Source organism: Lagenorhynchus albirostris, chromosome 15 (assembly GCF_949774975.1).
Source record: "Lagenorhynchus albirostris chromosome 15, mLagAlb1.1, whole genome shotgun sequence".
Lineage (NCBI taxonomy): Eukaryota > Metazoa > Chordata > Mammalia > Artiodactyla > Delphinidae > Lagenorhynchus > Lagenorhynchus albirostris.
Genome location: NC_083109.1, coordinates 46894408 through 46915347, shown reverse-complemented (window position 1 = coordinate 46915347; position 20940 = coordinate 46894408). Strand labels below are relative to the sequence as shown.

The following is a 20940-nucleotide window of genomic DNA, read 5'->3' as shown; positions in this document are numbered from 1 at the left end:
TGTCCCAGGGCCACGCCGGCCAGGAATTAGCCCGTGCAGCTTCTGAACTTCCTTCTGTCGGATTCAAAAGGCCATGGTTTTTGAACCTCACCCCTCTCCCCTGCTGCGGCCTATGTTCATATTTTCTCATCAGAAATTAAGGGGGATAGGGTGGGATTGACAGGTACACGCTGCTGTATTTACAATGGATAACCAACAAGGACCTACTATATAGCAGAGGGAACTCTGCCCAATATTATGTATCAACCTAAATGGGAGAAGAATTTGAAAAAGAATAGATACATGTATATGTATAACTGAATCACTTTGCTGTACACCTGAAACTATCACAGCACTGTTAATCAACTGTACTCCAATATAAAATAAAAAGTTAAAAAATTTTTCTTTTAATAAAGATAAAACAAGAACATCAAATGTTCTACAAGGGAAAAAGAAAAGAAATTAAGAGGATTGGAAAATTGTTTAATTATGTTATACACCTAAAATGAATATGGTATATGTCAATTGTATCTCAATAAAAATTAATTTAAAATTTAATTTAAAGGGGAATTAGAATACAGGCTTACCCTCAGACCGAAGCTGCCTATGGAGGTGTAGGTGTGCCCAGCCCGAGCACTGCCTCACTTTTTTATTGGTTCGTTTTGGTTTTTTAAGCTTTTGCATTAAAGCAGACACTTCATCATATCTGTTGCTTCCCCAATGAAATCATTATTCTGTTTTGAAAAGTGCAGTGAACGTGCTGGGCTTTTGAAATTAAGAGGAAGGTGAGCCAGAGCAGACAGCGACCCGAGGAACTCATCATGCGCCCTGCTGGAGGGAAGGATGTGACCCTAATTATTAGAAAACCAGTCCCTTTAAACGTGCACGTTTAGATTAGGACCCTGGCAAGAAAATGGACTTAGTCTAATTGTCTGCTTTACATATTCCTAAATGAAGGGCTCACTAGCTTACTAAAAACTTGTTAATACAGTGATTCCTTTAAACCTCGTAACCAACTCAAGGTTGGTACATTTGTGTAGATTTTGTTCACGTTTTGCAAATTCAGGAATGGAGGCCGAGATGTATAAAGTGACTTGCAGAGGGTTATGCTGCTGGTAGGAAGGGGAGCTTGGATTCAACCCCCATCTCCTCTCGCTTGTCTGCTCATTCCCACCAATCTCACTTCCTGAGAGGTTGTAATTCACTTTGAATGGATTCACTTGAATGCCACCCCCAGAATTCTAAGCCTCAGATTTGTTCAGAACAGGTGTCGACTGATGCTCAGAAGTCTTTTCAAGAATGCCACTTGGGTTTCTCTGCTTCAGAAAAAATCTAGTCCTGTCCTCCTTTCCCACAGCTTCTGAGGGAGAGAGCTCTGAACTAGGAGGTGGGATTTTAAAGCCTAGATTTACAGAATTCCATCCTGAAAACAAGGAAGTTGGAGGAGGTATTTCACTGGTTTAACCCACGTAGAATTAGAACCATCATTCATCTGCGAAAAATAACCATGTGGATGCATGTATATATGCGTTTAGTGTTTCGATACAGTGCTAATCTTCTTCAGAGAGTGGTTCTTCAGTTGCATAGAGAAAAGCCAATGAAAAAACTGAATCGCTCTCCCCCACTGCCACTTTGTCCATGTGCTCTTGTCACAGCCCTGTAAGTCAGCACTTTCTAGGTGAGAATAAAATGATAAACAATCTCAAAGATGAAAAACTGCCAGTCTAAACGGTTGTGCCCTATCGTGGAGAATTTGAATTCTGTTTAGACCACTCTTTAAAGCACTGCCACGCAAAGCCCTGACATTTAGAGGTTCTTCAGTAAGAACCTCTTGGTTGATTGACATCAGCTTTGCTGTTCTGATTGGAGGATGAGATGAGTTCCCATGAGAGCCAGCTCTTTCTTGATTCCAGGACCACTTACTGTGTTTCCCTTGTGGGGACCACTCCACCCCCGACTCTACAAAAGTGGTACATGGAGGGACAAACAACTGCTTTAACAAAGTGTGTACACTGCTTGGCATCTTCCTCAAAAGCCCAGGATCGGTGACTTCATGGACAGAGTGAGGTGTACTCACCACCAGTGTGTCCAGCCCTGTAAGGTACTGACAGGTGCGACATCACGTATTATCCCAACACGTGCTGCTCATTGGTGGGTTTTCACATCACACCACTCTTGCTTCAGTCTCTTTCAACCAATGGGAGAACTTAGTCCAAACTTGCTGGTCGTGAAATCTACACTTTGCAGAACTTGTTGCATTTTTGTGGTTAGTGTTTTGATTTTATTCAAGCAAAAGAAGTCTTACTTCTGATTTGATGTTAATCTTGGGAAATCCCTCTGTTTTCAAGTCTTGTTTCAAGAAAAACAAAATTTTTCCAACTCCAAAAATGTTAGTAATCCCAAATTTTCTATTTTATTCAAATTGCCCATAGATGATCAACAGAGATACAAATAAGCCAACTGTATTCCTAAAAGTCAATAATGAAAAACAAGACAATATATTGTTTTACTTTCTTTAATAGCTGTCAAAATGTGTATTTTCTCTGAAGAGCATTTCAATTATTTGAAGAAAAAATATCCTTAAACACAATTCCAACATATTTCAAAGAGAACATCAATTTACTTATGTGTGTGTGTGTGTTTAATAGAGAAATGATACTGAAATGTGGTTAATCACCAGAGAGCATAGCATGAATAAGAAAGGAGATCTGAAATCATTCCTTGGACGTTAAACAATTAAAACTACTTTGCTTCAGATCTTCTTTTTTTTTTTAAATGAAAGTTGTGGCCAGAGAGGCGTATTGGTGCCAAGTTGAGATTAAAACCTTGACTCTGACTTCTGATCTAGTCCTTGTGTCCATATCACCTGCAAGGAGTCAGTCTCTTTGTACGTTAACAAAGGGTAGAGAGAAGGAGAAAGACTGACCTCTTGCAGCATAGAAAAAGAATGCCTATAGTATTTTTGAAAATTAGTTTAAATAGATAGAAGACCGCAGCAAGAAGCCCCTCTTATTCTCCATGGGGCATCATTTGTTGTATAATTTTTACTTCAGGGCGTCAACATTGGGTTCATTATGTCATATCAAGTAAAAGAAGGTCCACAGCCCTGGAGTTAAGAATCTCTGCCCAGTAGTTGCTGTCTCTGTGATGCTCTGAGCAAGGGAACCGTCAGAGAGCTCTGCTCTTGAGGTGGGGAAGGGGGACGGTGTCACAGAGTGTGAGGCACACGGAGGTGTCTGTGCTGGTGTGTTTCCTGACTCTATCCCTGGAATCTGCCATCGAGAGAGAGAGAGAGAGAGAGAGAGAGAGAGAGAGAGAGAGAGAGAGAGAGAGAGAGAAGCACCTCCCTGGCAGGGAACGCCCCCAGGCAAGAGAGGACTCCACATGGGAACTGAGAGCGGGAGCCCAGGCACACTTGAAGGGCCAGGCGGACTGAAAGGGAAGCATCAGAATCTTTGACACTGTTTCCATTACTCTGCTCCACAGAAAGGATGGCTCTGATTGGCTGTCTTGGTGAGGCCAGACCCCACAGAGGAGCCCTCATCCTCCTGGCCTCATCCCAGCCTTGCCTGGTTGGCCCAGCCTCCCAACAGGGACTACATCCTGCAGGGTCAGCCCTGCTCCCGCCAGGGACACGGCGTCCATGCGGGAGGTTCTCACTTATCATCCAGGCCCAGGGGCTTCTTTGAGAAACTGGAAGTCACAGCCCACCGCCTCTGTTGAGTAGAGAGTATGTATTAAATGCATCCTGTGTTTTTAGTAGAACCAAGTGACAGCCTCCACAATAGTTTAAGAACACTTTTATGCAGAGGATCCCTTAACCCCCCTTACTGCCTCGGGAGGCCCCGTTTAGTATCCTCAGGTTTATAGATAAGGAAACAGAGCCTAGTGCCCTCAAGCCAGGATGCATGTAGGGCCAAAGCCAACTCCTCTGGAGGCCTTCCTGCCCCTCCTGTGGCGGTCACCACACCAGAGGGTCCTCCCGTCCACGTGACTCCTCAGTGATGGTGTCAGCCTGGATCACCAGCCCAAGGCCGAGCTTGCCAGATCTCTGCCGTATAAAAACGTCCCCCCCGGGACTTCCCTGGTGGCACAGTGGTTAAGAATCCGCCTGCCAATACAGGGGACACGGGTTCGAGCCCTGGTCCGGGAAGATCCCCCATGCCGTGGAGCAACTAAGCCCACAAACCACAGCTACTGTAGCCCGCGTACCTAGAGCTCGCGCACCACAACGAAGAGTAGCCCCCGCTCGCCGCAACTAGAGAAAGCCTGCAAGCAGCAACGAAGACCCAATGCAGCCAAAATAAATTAATTAATTAAAAAAAAAAAAAGTACTCCCCTTTCGATAGTCTGTTCTTCGGAAGGAGGCCCCTAGCACTGTTCACACCCGAGGGACGAGGGTAGAATTAAGTCCCACCTCCCTGAGGCCGGAGGGGCTGCATAAATTATTTAGAATTGTTCTGTAAGGAAGCTGGGTCTCTTCTCCACTGCCTTCATTTTTAACAACCTTTTACTAGAAGGCACTGAAATAACTCTGGTGAATTTCGTCCATAAAACATTGCATGAATGTAGCCTATACGTTTACAGAATGCCCTTCCTAGAAGCCCACCAAAACGAACAAAAATATACGTGAATGATCGACCGCCACCCCAGTGCTTGTCATGTTTATTTGGATCGTCTCTGCTGGGCTGATGGGATCTTCCTTTAAGTGATAAAGCATCCTTTATCATTCATTATTTAAGGGCCAAAGGATGCATTACTGACAATCCTTAAAGCAAACCCCGGTCACAAGACATCCCTGCAGGGGCCTCTGGTGGCTGCCCCACACCCGAGCAAGGGGCTCCTCACTAGAGTCACACTTTCTGGATTCTGCAGGGCTAAGGAGAAGAAACATAGTTTTCATGTAGCCACCCCAAGGAAGGATTTTCAGTTCCATTCAGAGGTCACTTGTGGAACACACGCTACATGTGGGCCTTGGGCTCAGGGCTGCAGGCGGCTCACCCCAGGTCTGGTGTGCGGAGGGCTTCTCCAGGAGGGAGGTCAGGTTTGCTCTGTGCCATGCATTGCGGACGCAGCAAAGAGCTCCGAGGATGCAGCAAGGGGGAGCTGTGTGGGGAGGCAGGCAGGCAGGCAAGGCTTCCTGGGGATCCCTGTCATCAGGGGACATGAGGAGCCTGCCGGGCACAGGGAACAGTGTGAGGAAAGGCGCAGAGGGCCATTGGCTTCTGCGAGAGCGTGGGCTGCTCATTCGTGGGGATGTGGCAGGAAGAAGGGATGGAGGGCGAGTCAGGGTCCATCCCTAGAGCTGCCTGAGCCTTGAAGGTGCTGGAGAGCATTTTAGAGAGATCGCCCCAGGCAGGGTAAGAGTCACACTCTTCAATAGTCGCTCCAGCCCAGGTACCCGCCAGTCAAATCAGACACTGGCCAAAAACACCTGAGGATCCGTGTGACAGGCCGGGTGCCAGGGGCCTGGAGTGGGCACACACAGGGCAGGGGCAGCAGCGTGACCCAGGCCCTCTGCAGCTAGTTGACCAAAAAGTGTTGGTGATGAATTAAACCCACCCTTCATCCCACACACTAGCTCATCTGCAGTGGGGCTGCGGGCTGTCTGTTCCCATCGCTCTGAGACACACAGCTGCCCAAGACACTCAGCTCATCTGTGGTCTTGAGCTGTGAGATGGGGTCGGAATGAGGTAGTGACAAAACACTGGGAGTTTCGGGGCAGGAAGACCCCGAGGACCAGACTTCAGATCCTCTGTCCTTGTACCTGTGGATGGGAGGGGCTGTGGAAGAGTCGGAAGACAGGAGAGAGAAAGGTGTACACTTGTCCTTTGGTATCTGAGGGGGTTGGTTCTAGGACCCCCGTGAATACCAAAGTTCGAGGATGCTCAGGTCCCTTATATGAAATGGTGTGGTATTTGCACAGAACCCACGTACATGCTCCCTATACTTTAAATCATCTCCAGATTGCTTTTAATACCCAAAACAGTGTAAATGCTATGTAAATAGTTGACCACGTACAGCAAATTCAAGCTTTGTCTTTTGGAACTTGCCGAATTATCTTTTCCAGAATATTTCCATCCACGCTTGGTTGAATCCACTGATGTGGAACCCGCAAATACCAGGGGACTGACTGTACAGGAAGCCAGGCGACTTTTCTATTCATCAAACCAAGTAAACCACAGTTAATACAGAAAAAACCCAAACCAAACCAAACAGGCCTGAATCAGTAATCCTGGTGTCCTTTATCAAAGACATACACTTCACCGTGGAAAGGAACAGAGGGAACCAGTGACTTTTGCTCACTTACTAGGTGTCAGGTGCGTACGAGGTGTTCATTATGTAGGTCTCCCCCAGTCCTCCCGACAGTCTAATCAGGAAGCTGTGAGTGGTCCCATTTTACAGATGAGGAAGCTGAGGCCTGAAAAGCTCATCTTCTTCCCTCCAGGCCGCAAAGTAGAAAACCGCTCGTTTGGAGTTCACATCTGACCCGAGGGCCACTGGGACACAAGGTGGTCTGTCTGCTTTTCATAATTAGTTTGTGCAGAGGGTTAGACAGGTGTTCCTGTGGCCACCTGGGTGTCACATCTCAGCTCGCTGAGAAGGGTGAATACATTTCCCAGATGAAAGGTAGGGGGTGGAGGGGACAGGGGGTGGTTTAGAGTTAGTGCTCAGGCTGGACTGTGGTTTTTTTTTTTTTTGCGGTACGCGGGCCTCTCCCTGTTGTGGCCTCTCCCGTTGCGGAGCACAGGCTCCGGACGCGCAGGCTCAGCGGCCATGGCTCACGGGCCCAGCTGCTCCGCGGCATGTGGGATCTTCCCGGACCGGGGCATGAACCCGCGTCCCCTGCATCGGCAGGTGGACTCTGAACCACTGCGCCACCAGGGAAGCCCAGGACTATGGTTTTAAGTCCCAGTTCGGCTGCTGCTGAGCTGTGTGTGCTTGGTTACGTGTCTTAACCTCTCTGTGCCTCCGCTTCTTCACCTGCAGTAGGGTTACCAGACACTGTTGTGCCCGCCCCACTGACACTCACTCCCCTGCTGGATTTCCAGCTGCCAGCACCTGCAGCATTTTCCCGACACTTTCTGGTGCCACCAGAGCCCTAGTCCAGGGCGGATGGAAAGTCTGGGGGATTAAAGCCCACCCCACCCTGGGGAAGCCACCCTCAGGCAGGGACTGAAGGGAGCAGGTGTGTGAGTCCCCCAGCCTCCTCCCCTGGGGGTCCAGCTCTGAGGCACCCCTGCGCTGCATCTCCTCCCAGGGGTAACTGGTTAACAAAGCGCTTGGCGTTGGCCGCCTCCCCCCATCTGGTACCAATGCTTCCTGGACTCCCCTCCCAGGGGAACCACTCAAGTCCTTTTGTGTCTGGGTGGGCTTCTGGGAGACCTCAAATGAAGACAAATAGGGGTTATGTACTCATGTCAGTGGAAGGGTAGTTTAAAAACGTGTAAAGTACATAAAAGTGTTTGGAAAGCACTGAGTCGACATCAGCCCTGATCTTTAATCCAGCTGTGTAGCCAAAGGAAACTGTTAGCACAGAAAGAAAGAACCAGCTCGTTTTGCCCTTCTTGTACAGAGCAAGGCCCGTTGTGCCACCTCCTGGCTTCTTTGCAGTAGGAATGACCAGGTTCTCCACCGTCCAGGGAATGTCATTTGACTGCTAAGCCTCGTGTCCATCTGCAAAATGAAGATGGTGCTTGTTCCTCATCAAAGGGCTGGAGCAAGGGCTAAGATAGAGCTCGGGCACCCGTACAGCCCCTTGTAACAGGAACTGTGCAAACAGACACCCATCAGTATTAGAGATGGCAACCGTTTGCATTTCACAGTTTGAGTTCCCTACAAAAAAGGCCCACCTCTTGCCAAAAAACATTAGCTTCTATTTCTTCTACTTTACTTTCTCGAAAGGATAATCAGAATGCTAGAACTTGAATACACCAAGAGGCGGTATGACCTAACTTCATCTTTTTTTTTTTTTTTTTTTTTTTTTTTTTTTGCGTTACGCGGGCCCCTCACTGTTGTGGCCTCTCCCGTTGCGGAGCACAGGCTCCGGACGTGCAGGCTCAGCGGCCATGGCTCACGGGCCCAGCCGCTCCGCGGCATGTGGGATCTTCCCGGACCGCGGCACGAACCCGCGTCCCCTGCATCGGCAGGCAGACTCTCAACCACTGCGCCACGAGGGAAGCCCGAACTTCGTCTTTGATCTTTTGTCAAGCAGGTTGCGACCCGCTCCTTTTGGAGATCATGTTGTTTAGACTCTGGGTTCAGTTAGAGTCCCCGGAGAATGTTGAATATTATTTTGTTTTATTTTGACAACTGGTCAGGTTCAGAGTGCTCCTTCTGTCTTGCCTGCCATGGGTGAGGAGTCGATGGCGGTTCAGAAGTTCCAGGCGGTGATGGTGAGAGAGGTGAGGTGAGGTCACATGGCCAGAGTCACTGAGAAAGATGGAGACGGGTGGGCTGCCAGGCCGCTTCCTCGCGCCCTTTCTAAGACACGCGCCTTCTCTGGACTTCATCTTCTGGGCTCTCGCGTCCCCTACGGCAGCAGTGGGTGAGCAGAAAGTGTTCAGACGAGCTGCTGAGTGATCCTGTCCTGTGATGGTTCCTTGTCTCAAGTCTGACTTTCTCTGGAATCTCTGTCCTCATTCCTAAGAGGGGGGCGATCCCTTCACAGCACCAGAAGCCCACACATTTAACTCTTCCTGTAAATCACGGTGTTGTGTCACAGCAGGGCAGGGATCTCCAAGCCGACGCTCCTTACTCTTCCCTTCTGTGGCTGAGCTTTGGGGCCAGTTGATAGGATCTCTATAAATATTTTCAGAGAATGTATTTCCAGTTGGTGATTTAGTTAGCAATTGGTTTCTAATATTCAAACTGTTGTAGCTCAGACAGTTCTCCAGTATCTTCTTATTTCTATGTTTGTAATTAAACACAGGTGACATAACCAGAGTTCTTGGGTTTGAATCGTCGCTACCCCTCTTGCTACCTGTGTGGCATCAATCTCCCTGGGGATCAGTTTCCTCATCTATAAAATAAATCATCGTCCTTCCACCATGGGTTTGTTGGAGGATCTGAAAAGTCAGTGCGTGTAAAGTGCCTACAGCAGCATTATTCTTGGGTTTAAAGCAACCGGAGATGGTAGAAAAAAACAGACAGTAGTAATTTATAAGCCACGTTGACCGATGTGTTCTTACCTTTTGTTCTGAGCTAGCCCACATTCTGAAAGATTTTCTGTTCCTTTTGTTTCCTAAAATCATTTTTCCCTCTTGCTACATGAGCAGAACCTTTTTTTCCTATTGGAGAGAACCAGTTGGGTACTGGGTCCCTGTCACTTGGCCTTTTTTTCTATTCATCACGTTTATTAAGGATTTGTGGGGGTAGAGAGGTAGTTAGGAATAAAGTCCTGAAAAAGAATGCAAAGAGACCAGTCTCCCTTATTTCTAAATTACGGCCTTTAAAAAACGTACTGTTTGTTTTTTTTCATTTGGGGTTGTAAGGGAGTGGGCACATGGCAATGGGTTGTAGGTTTCAACCCTCCTAGCAGATTTCCACAGCCCCATTTGCTCCTAAGGGCGGAGTTTATGGCACAAAGGCCAACGTCCCTTCCCTGGGGACGAGGATGCGTTGCTCAGGGGACCCACTCAGCCTGCCGATGACGAGCTTTCTGCTCTCGTCCCCGGAACAGCACACAACCTTTTGGAGATGACTTGTGTGCGTGCTCTGGCCCAGAGGTGACCAGGCTTGCTCGGAAGTTAAAAGTTGCCCTTGGGGTTCACGGTCTCCAGGTGTTTTCTGTTGGTTTGATTTATCCACATGGTTCTTGAGGTTTAACTTATATCCACAAAGTGTGCGAATCTCGAGTGCTCAGCTTGACAATTTGCACACCTGTAGCCACCACCCGGATCCAGACATCAACCGTCTCCTTCCCCCCGGAAGTGCCCCCCTCGGCCCTGGTTATTCCTAAGGCCGACTGCCATCCTGACCTGTCATCGCAGATCGGTTTTGCCTGCTCTTGAACTTTATGTATACATGACGTGCTAAAGGAGACACGCTTCTGTGTCTGGCTTCTTTCACACAGAGATGGTATCTTGCAGACCCAGCCGGTTGTGTCTGGAGCAGCAGTGTGCTCTTTCTCACGGAATGAATCTTCTGTTGTCTGAATTCCATTTTCTGGATTCCATTGTGTGAATATATCCTTGCATCCATGCCACTGGGATGGGCCTTGGGTGGTTTCCAGTTTGGGACTGTTACGAGTAACACTGCTGCCAACATTCACGTGCATCCTGGTTAATGATTGACGTGATTTTCAACCCCCTTGGTGACCTCGTTCCTGCAGAGAGGTCACCAGGAATGTAGCTTCAGAACCTTTGGATAGAGGAATAAACTGGTGAATGTTTATGAAACACCATGAACTTTAGAACTAAGAAATCATTGACTTTGAGAAGCAGGATGATTGGTTGTATGGCCTCGAGCAAGCCATTAGGCATCTCCAAGCCTCAGTTTCCTCATCTGTAAAAAGGGCATAATTGTCGTATTATACAAAAATAATAGAGGTATTGTAAAAATTAGATGAGATAATGATATAAAGTACTTAGATAGGGGCTTCCCTGGTGGCGCAGTGGTTGAGAGTCCGCCTGCCGATGTAGGGGACACGGGTTCATGCCCTGGTCCTGGAAGATCCCACATGCCGTGGAGTGGCTGGGCCCGTGAGCCATGGCCGCTGAGCCTGTGCGTCCGGAGCCTGTGCTCCGCAACGGGAAAGGCCACAGCAGTGAGAGGTCCGCGTACCGAAAAAAAAAAAAAAAAGTACTTAGATAGAGCCTAGCCCAACTGAGCCTAGACTAACATTAAGCCTAGCACTCAATGTTAATTGCTGTGATTGACTTTTCATCATAGTGACCATTTGGGGTGAAGTCAAAGATGCTGTATGACTTTATATAAGTTTATTAACACAATGTAACCAGTGCAAACCAAGTAATTTGTTATAATGCCAGATGTGAAGTGAAAACGCTGTTCTGTTTTTCTTCTTACTTCATTTTTTGCTCTTTTGAAGCAAAACCTCTTTTGCTTCAACCTTGATTTCTGTGGGTATGTCTGGTTTAGATTTCTCTCTGTCCCTGATCTTCTAATAATAGGTGATAATTTGGATTCAATGTGATCTGAACTATGTCAGGAATTCCAAAGGCCAGAGAGGTAACTCGGCTATTTCCATGAATCTGTGGGCTTCCAAGATGAAATCACATCCTAGTGTCATATATTAGATGTGGTTGCTACCCGTGGAGCTTTGATGAGAATGTGAAACATTTGAGGTGGAAAAGCGGGTGTGGGAGAAGCAGAGAGCTTCTCACAGTACAGACCATCTTCAGACCAGACCTCCAGATTCATGGTCCTGGTCATTGTCCTGTCAGCCAAGAAAGCTACTCCACTGGGCAAAACCATTCCAAGAAAGAGGGAAAACTAATGCCTCCCACACCTAAAGGTGTTTCTTAACTCTGAACGGAAACACACTTCAAGACTTAAAAAATTTTTATTTTGAAGTCATTTCAGACGTACAGAAAAGTTGCAAAAAGGGTATGAAGAAATCACGTCTGCCCTTCACCCGAATTCCCCAGTGTTAATGCTTTGCCACACTTGCCTCATTCCCTGTCTCTCTCTCTGTTTACACACGCGCGTGTGTATACACACACAAACACGCACACACATGCACACATTCTCTTTTATCTAAACCACGAGAGCGGGCTGTAGGCATTGTGTCCCTTGATCCCAAAATACTCAGTGGGTATTTTCTAAAAACAGGGACATTGTGTTACAAAACTGCAGTGAAATTAACTTTCATTAACTTTCACGGAAGATTCATTCTGTGGAAAAGAGCACACTTCTGCTCCAGACACAGCTGGCTGAGTCTCCAAGAGTCAATCTGTGTGAAAGAAGCCAGATTCACCGTTAACAATATTATCTAATCTGCAGACTTTATTCAAATCTCGACTAATGCCCCACTCATGTCCTTTACATATAACAAATGACATAAAGACTTTTTATGGTCCAGAATCCAATCCGAGATACCATGTGTATTTGACTGAATGTTTTTTCATCAGGAAATATTTTAAGGGAGCTGGAACCCTTGCTATTAGCAAATCCTTCCTTTAACATAACACATTTGCTTAACTGTCCACTGGACCCTCAGTGGAAGGACTGGGTCGAAAGAATGTCTTCTAGAATATTCACCTGTGCTTATGGGTGAGGAGGTGTAAAAGCAGTTAAAGCCAAGTTCAATTGTATGGACTGCACGCAAGAGAGACTGTAAGACTATTAGGGAAGATGCATTCTTCCTGGCTCTACTGAAGAGAAAAGGTTGGCGTGTGAGTGACGTGGCGCTAAATTTTGGCTGGTTGGGTGTGTAGTTCGGACGCGTCTGCCCGATAGCCAGTGCACTAGGTTGCAGTTGTCCATTCCCAGAAAGTAGACCTTGCACTCCTTCGTTCTTTAGTCAATGGTCACAGTAGCTGTGCTTTCTTTGGCAGATGTGGTATTGGAAAAAGCCATGCACAAGTGCATCTTGAAGCCCCTGAAGGGCCACGTCGAGGCCATGCTGAAGCACTTCCACGTGGCCGACGGCTCATGGAAACAACTCAAGGAGAACTTGCAGCTCGTGCGGCAGAGGAATCCACAGGAGCTGGGCGTCTTCGCCCCCACCCCTGACTTTGTGGACGTGGAGAAAATCAAAGTCAAGTTCATGACCATGCAGAAGATGTATTCACCAGAAAAGAAAGTCATGCTGCTGCTGAGGGTCTGCAAACTCATCTACACCGTCATGGAGAACAACTCAGGTGAGGCCACACCGCCCGGGCTCTTGGCCTCGCGATGGGGCTGGGACATGTCGGGCTTTCTGATTCCCAACTGCTCTTCCTTTCAGTTTCTTGACTTCACCAAGTGGCTCACAAAAATACAAGTGTTACTCTGGTGTCTGGAAAATTAGTCCACGTGCAGCAGACAGCACTGAAAAAGTAAGCGGAGGAGGGCAGCAAGAGTTTTGTACGATGCCAGATGATAAAAGATTTAGTTCAGGGTAGTGGATACAGAGTCAGCCTTGGGAGTCTGAGTTCAGATCCTAGCTCTGCGAATGGGTTCATTAACTGTGGGGCTTTGGCCACCATAATCAACCTTCCAGGCTGCTGTTCTGCACCTGTCGTGGGTATGACCCCATCCTTCCTCCAAAGGTGCAGATTAGATGGGACAACACATGCATAGCCCCAAGCATGGTGGAAATATTTATGATTATTCCTGTTGTTACTACATTTTGGCCAGTGACGGTTTGTGTCAGTGATTTACAGCAAACTTGGAGCATTCGGCTATAATGTGGCTTCATCATAGCCATTTCATTGGCTCTCCCTTCTTTGCTCCATACTGATGCAGTGTAGTAGGAATTCATATAAGTCAGCCCTCGGGTTTCCCCTGCGCTGCTTCTTGTAGGTGCAGGAGTGACCCTGATTCATGGGTAGCGATGAGCCCTACAGTGCTCCAGGTCTTGGGTGAGCCTTTTTAATTCCGTGGATGGTCACAACTTTCCCTCTGAGTGTAATCGCTCGATGCAGAAGCAGCGGAGAGAAAACACAGGCTCTGTTACCCACGGCTGGAGGAGGTTGCCGTGTGCAAGCACTTTGCAGATTGTTAGGCAGAAACGTTACCACATGCGCTCCAGAGCTGGTGATGCTGACGAACAGCACCTCTGTAGTTTTGAAGCATACTTCATACGCAAGAAATGTACTTTCTGGAGTCCGTGAAGTCGTTTATAAAACGTCCCCCGAATTATATCTGCACAGGGTTCTGCTCTTCTCAGGCACAGTTTCTCAATCCCAGCACTAATGCCATTACATCTGGAGAATTCTTCATTGTGAGGCCATCTTGCTTCCTGTAGGAAGTTTATCAGCATCCGGATGCCATGAAAAATGTCTCCAGACAAAGCCAGACTCCCCTGGTGGGGATGGGGGGCGGGCAAAATCACCCCTAGTTGAGAATCTGCATTGTCATTAAAAAGTAGGAGTAAAGACTAAACATTTTTCGCCAGATATTAATCGTATATATGTATTCAGTGTACACTGAATGAGTACATTTAGCTCACATTGAAGACAGAGGAGGAACAAGTTATGCCTTGCTCGAGTTTGGTTCTGTCACTGAGTTTTGATTACTTTGCACAGAAAGCAACAGGAAACAAGACACAAAGGAGTAACAGCATTAAGTAGACACTTCCGCAAATGGTTTATCGTGTCACTTGCTAAAAAGTTTAAACTCTTTCAAAGTACTCTGTTCTATTGCGGAGGTTGATGCAAATCATGGAAATGGGGAGAAAATCTTCCCTGTGTTCATTGACTCAGACATTCATTCTGAAATTGTGAGTTAGGGTTGGTCTCTGACGTGGGCAGTGGGGAGAGGCCCAGGCCCTGTAGGATTCCAGAAACACCCATCTCTCTTTATGAATAGCTCACTTCCCCAGCATGACTCCTCGCTGTCTAATAAAAGCAGCAAGTAGGATATGAAAGGAAGAAATGTTGATAAAAATATCCCCGTCTGTCTCCCCCTTTCTTCCTACTCCAGGGAGGATGTATGGAGCTGATGACTTTTTACCGGTCCTGACCTATGTCATAGCCCAGTGCGACATGTTGGAACTGGACACAGAGATTGAGTACATGATGGAACTCCTGGACCCATCCCTATTACACGGAGAAGGTAACAGGCTTTTGAAGAAGTGGGAGGATCTGGGTGCTTTTCTTCGGCTTCATTTTCTTTAAATTGAAGTTCACGTGACATAGAATTACCATTTTAAAAGGAACAATTCAGTAGCATTTAATACATTCACAATCTGGGGCAATCCTGCACATCTTTCCAGCTCCAAAACATTTTCATCCCCCAAAATAAAACCCCAGGCCCATTTGGCACTTATATGGGTGCTTTTTTGACATCTTCAGGGGTAACGGCCGTTTTAGTTTTGTTCATTTATAAGAATGTGCTGACTTTTTTTTTTCAGATTACAAAAGTAATACGTGTTCATCGCAGAAAATTTGGAAAAGTTAGAAAAACACAAAAAAATGCAACCCTGCCATAGTTATACTTCACTGACATCGGTTAAGTGCAATAAAAAATAACTTTCAGTAGAATAAATGCAATTTTTTAGAAGAAATGATTTCTTTGATTCCAAAGGGAAGCTATAAACTTTTGTTGGAGAATAATTCCACTGCAGGTACAACCGCCCGCTGTCCGCGAATCGGACAAAGCCCTGTCTTTTGTTTTCATCTTTATTTTTTAAATTTGGTTTTCAAGACGAAAACAGCATTAATTTCCTTTTCTATTAAAAAAAATAGAATCTGCTCATCATTAACATAAAACTACAGAGGAGTAAAATCTGGGCGATTTGCTTTCGATGTACTTTGTCCGTTCAGTCTCCTTCTTTTTTTTTTTTTTTTATAGTGCTGCAATGAACATTGTGGTATATGACTTTTTTTTTTTACATCTTTATTGGAGTATAATTGCTTTACAATGGTGTGTTAGTTCCTCCTTTATAACAAAGTGAATCAGTTATACATATACGTATGTTCCCATATCTCTTCCCTCTTGCGTCTCCCTCCCTCCCACCTTCCCTATCCCACCCCTCTAGGTGGTCACAGAGCCCCGAGCTGATCTCCCTGTGCTATGCGGCTGCTTCCCACTAGCTATCTATTTTACGTTTGGTAGTGTGTATATGTCCATGCCACTCTCTCGCTTAACCTTCCCCCGTCACAGCTTACCCTTCCCTCTCCCCATATCCTCAAGTCCATTCTCTAGTAGGTCTTTGTCTTTATTCCAGTCTCCTTCTTGTATCCACATGTCTTCGCAGGAATTCCTCTCCTTACACATTTATCACAGAAATAATTGGGGTGTTTGTCACTGTGATGCACAGGCTTGGAATAACTAGGACTCTTGTGTGACCTTGTCTTCTTAAAGGGGAGCAGATCGGAGCCTGTTCATCCTGGTGCATTCTGGCAGTCCATTTCCATGTGTCCCTGTTGGAGCCCAGATAGACCCTGAGTGATGAATTGTTGCATAACATGTTTTCTCTCCAGTGAGCTTTAGTCTGGGCTTGAGTAAAAAGGTCCATCCACGTGCTCATGGTATTCCCCAGGGAATGCATCAACCCAGGATTTTCCCTGGAGGAAACTGCAGTGCTGTGTCACCCCCCAAGTGTGTACATTCGTTCACTAAGTCCCCAGTGCCTGGCTTTCGTTCAGAGTGTCTGACCTCCAGGGAGCCCTGAGGGTCCCCCTTCCGTCCCTGTAGGGACAACGCTGACTCCGGACCAGTGATGAATATCTTCATCCTGTGAATGAGCCTGTCCATCCCTTTACCTCTCCCCCATGTATCTCCCCTCATCCATATTCACGACGCTGAGGCCAGACCCTCTGGCCAGACCCTGCCAGGAGCATTCCTCCCCTGCTCTGCCCTGGGATTTCCAGAAGGGGAGAAGCATGTGGCTCTGTCCAGGGACTAAGAGGAAACATACATCTGTCTCTGTCCCATGCTTTCCTTTCTTCCACTGCGTTATTATTATAATTTTATATGCATCTGGGATTTTTTTGAGCTTCAGTCATATTTAATTCTAGTAAAAAGTGTGCTGAACTCTTGGGGCTTTGGGGGAAGGGCATGCCAGTTTCCCTCAGAAAATTACCATTCTGCTGCTGACAGAGTGTGCTTAGGACAAACATACACTTACATCATGTGGCCTGAGGGTCGAGACAGCCACTTCCTGCCACCTTTCCCATCGTTTCCCCGGAGCGAGGCACTGCCCTGGCCACTATGTCGGTGACGGATGGGGCGGGTGGCAGTGCTCAACTCCAGGAATCGCAGAGAGAGACAAGGACCCAGCTAGCAAAACTACAGCGCAGCCAGCAAGCTCGGGTTTTCGCTAGAGCCTGCCTCCACTCAGCCGTGTCCTGGTTTCTCAGCCTGCTTCCTGGGAGAGCAGGGCGGCCCCGTCGGGTGGCCATGGTTGCAGAACAGGCCCTCCTCTCAGACCAGAGCTCTGCAGTCTGGGAGGAAGAGGCAGCCAAGCAGAGATGCACTGCTGGTCCAGCCCTGCATCCTGCCCTACTGCCCAAAGCCCTCTTTGGTTTGCGGGACGACAGCCCACATCTGTTTTCTGCTGTTTAAGCAGGTAGTTTCATTTGCGGAAAAAGCGTCATGGAATCCCTTTTCCGTGCACAGCCCTGCTGGCAGGGTTAGAGTTTTGCAGAAATTTAAACCTTCCTCTAATTGCATCCACATGTTTCAGAGTGTGGTCAGTTTTGTGCTTCCAGCATTTGGAGTTTTCTCCATAGCGGCCTGAACTTTGAGCCGTGGAGTCTAAAATTTGGCGTTCAGAGGAAACAGTCCCCTCCCAAACTCAACTGTCATAGTCCCTCCAAGTCCGAGGTCCAATCCTGACACCTCCACAAGCCTCTCTTAAGTATTAAGTCCATATTGGTTTCTCCTGAAATCCTCTGTGTGGCATTTAAATTCCATACTACTGAGTTTCCCACTCAATCATGTGATTTGTTCATGGGGAAAATATTTAGTAAAAATCAGCCACTCAAAGCGCTGTACTCCAGATCTCTGCCAGCGACCTGAAAGCCACAAAAGTGTTTCTTTCTCAGTGTGAGTCACAGGGGGGCGTTCAGCTCGTTTCCTAGATGGTGGACCAGTTGCCATCTTGAATGTTGTCACCTGTTGACCAGAGAGAAAGTTCTCCAGGGTCTTGTGTTAGCAGCTAAATACTTTGGCCATGAAAGAGATACTTGCAGACAAAACTTATTAAACCACAACTAACTTCCGGTCCCTGCATGAATAAACCGCCAATGTCCGTTTTCTTTAATACATTTATAAAGCAGGGACTCTGATTCTAATTTTTACAAACCCACCCCCGCTCTGTACCTGGCTCACGGTGGAGATTCAATAGGTATTTGGACAAAGAAATGTCTCTCGATGATGTGCTGTGCCCAATTAGGGAATTTGTAATAAGTGTTTGGGGCGCCCCCTAGTGTTTCTCTAGCACACAGCTTACAAGTTTCAGGAAGGCACCTAATTATAGTTTAAGACCAAACTGTGAACACACTTATGTCTCTCAGAGTGCTGTAAATCTTTTTAACACTCCCCCAAACATAAGACATCGTTACCAAATGCACCAGCAAAGGGGCATCACTTGCTTTTCCTTGTAAATTACTCTTTCCTAAATGTCATGTTATGAGAGTCCCCAGGGAAGGGTAAGAAAGGGAATCAGGAGGGAGAAGTTATTTTGAAGAATCCATATTGTCGTGTCCACGCATGTATACTGTGTATTCCTTTCAAAGTGTATAGTTTACTTAAACTTTAGAAAAGAGTAATTCCTAAAGGAAAAGCCCCAAAGCAGGTGTTGCCAGAAGTAGGTGGATTCCTGTTCCTGTACTAAAGGGTTCTGGCCTCAGAAAGGTGGACCCTGCCGTCCTCACACGCCTCCCCACCTGCCTCAGGCCCCAGCACCCTGACCTTTTCTGGCAAAGCATTTTCACAGTTGTGTTTAGATAATAGAGATTCTGTGTGTCTCACCCGTTGGAATGGAAATTCCATCAGGGAAAGCAGGGTGTGGTCCGCGGTGGGCAGTGGCCCAGGCCTGGGTCAGCCGTACATCCACGGAGACGGATGCAGGAATGGATGGGTTAGGATGTGCTCTCATGCGGTCCCTCAAGGAAATGCATGCGGAAGAGAAGGAGAAAATGCCAAACCGGACCTCCAACACAGTGGGCCCCCCAACTGTTGTCCAACTGGTAAACCCCTGGAGAACTCATTCTTTCCACCCTTTCCAGGAGGCTACTACCTGACCAGCGCCTACGGAGCACTTTCCCTGATAAAGAATTTCCAGGAAGAGCAGGCAGCGAGACTGCTGAGCTCTGAGGCCAGGGACACCCTGAGGCAGTGGCACAAGCGGAGGACCACCAACCGGACCATCCCCTCAGTGGACGACTTTCAGGTATGTGGCCGGCCGGCGGTGGGGACAGACTCCTGCTGCTTCCTTTGTCCTTGGGAAGCAGAGCTGGCTCATGGCGCACGCAGCTCAGGGCACCCGAGGGCCTCCCTTCGTCGGACCATCTGGTGGAAGAGGGATATTTTAAACCACCCTCTGACCTTGTTGTTTCACTTCTCTGTTTTCCTTAAATTAACAGAATATATATATGTGTGTGTGGATTTGGCCCAAGTTTTGCTGCCCTTAAGAAATCAGAGTCAAGTTAGGGCAGGATTTCCTCCAGAAGGTCTAGCGTGGATACTGCCCACCTGAGCGCACAGGAAGCCAGAAGGAAGGATGCTCTCAGCACAGGTGGCAGATGGGAGACTGGGAGGTGGAAGCAGCCGTGTGAGGCCCTGCACTTGACCTGGTCTCTCTGAGAAGAGGGACACCTCTCCTCTTTCATCTCGCCACCCCCCAAAACAGAAGACCCCAGCATCTCATCAGCAGCGTCAGCTCTGGCAGCTGGTCAGGGCCAGAGTTGAAGGGTGAGCATCTGGGCCAGGTCCTGCCTGGATCCCCTTCCAGAATTTTCTGTGCCCCTGAGCTGGTCCCTGGGAAGGCGGGTTCCCACAGAGCTCGCTTCCTAGAGAGGAGAGGCAGGTTGAGGCTATAGAAATCTTGACCCAACACAGGAACGCTTGATTTGCTCACAGTCTGTGAAACGATGAGTAAGTCTGCAAATGTCTTCAGATAATATTTCAAAAGTTTCAAATAGAATTGTAAACCCCAACCGTGCTTTGTGTCCACGTGCCACGTGGTGAATTTCCAAGCAGGACAGATTTGCTCCACGTCCAGATTCACCTTCCTTGCCCTTTTTGCCTTCTTAATGCTCTGAAAACACTCAAAAGGTACATTTGGTTTAAAGCCACCCATCGTGGAAAGGCAAGGTCAGCAAGGTTTTCTCCAAGATAGGAGTGTTCCCAGAAATTCCTTCCCCGGTACGTAAACCTAAGGGGCGAGAAGGCATCCTGTGCGCCCCCCACCCCGTGGATTGTTGAAGAACCGTCCACGTGCTGAGCGATTTAGCATCTGCAGGCCCTTGGAATGTGGCGACTATTGGCCATCTGGGGACGGGGTTCCTAAGGCCACACAGCCTCTGGGGAGAAGAACGGAGGAAGGGAAATAAGAAGGGATAAAAACGCATCCTTCCACATCCCCACCTGCCATTAGCCCCTTCCCCCGGTCCCCTCTCTCCATCTGGAGCTTCTAACCTAGAACCCCCAGAGTCCATGCCTTGTGCACGCCCCTCCCCACTGGCCTCACTCACCTCAGAGAGGCACATCTTCTAAGAACAGACCCAAGATGGGAATTGTCAGCACTCAGCTTGGCTATAGAAGCCAAAGCCAGGAAGCAAAGCTGCACTTGGAACTCCTAAGTCAGGGTCACAGACACACACATCTGCTCACCCTGGAGAGGCAGCACACCTCACCTCAGTGGTCGAGACACCAGAACACTGGCCCTGCCACTCACTCGCTCTGTGGCCTTGGGCAAGTTCCTTAACCTCTCTGTGCCTCAGTTTCTTCACTGGTCAAACAGGGATAGTGTAGGCCTCCTTCACAAGGTTTTTTTTAGGAGTCAGTAAGTAAATGCATACCATGTGCAGGCCATGTGCTGGGGGGCGGTATGGGAGACGAGGGGTTGGTGAAGCCGGGCGTGTGTGTACCCGAAGGGGCCCTCTATTGTTCCAGTTCAAGAGCGTCGGTGTTCTCATCCGTGTGCAGGGTGCACTGGCCTGCCCAAGAGCTCTCTTTTCTATCACCTGAGGAAACCCTCAGGGTAACCGTGTAGGACCCCCGGCAGAGAGCCCCACTCCCCATTACTCCTGAGTAGGGCGGCCAGATTTCGAAAAGGAAGATGTATTTGTCTTCTGTCTGAAAATCAGATTTAACTGGGCGTTCCCTATTTTACCTGGTAACCCC

General features: G+C 47.7%; 1 protein-coding gene across 5 annotated transcripts in view; it reads left to right on the top strand.

The window, feature by feature from the left end:
* RIN2 (Ras and Rab interactor 2) overlaps nt 1-20940 on the top strand; it is a 218883-nt gene that overhangs the window by 195251 nt on the left and 2692 nt on the right. For all 5 annotated transcript variants that reach the window (XM_060125202.1, XM_060125201.1, XM_060125203.1 and 2 more), the window contains 3 exons: nt 12498-12803; nt 14569-14700; nt 18822-18985. In XM_060125202.1, the coding sequence (XP_059981185.1) occupies nt 12498-12803; nt 14569-14700; nt 18822-18985 (602 nt within the window). The remainder of the gene's footprint in view (nt 1-12497; nt 12804-14568; nt 14701-18821; nt 18986-20940) is intronic.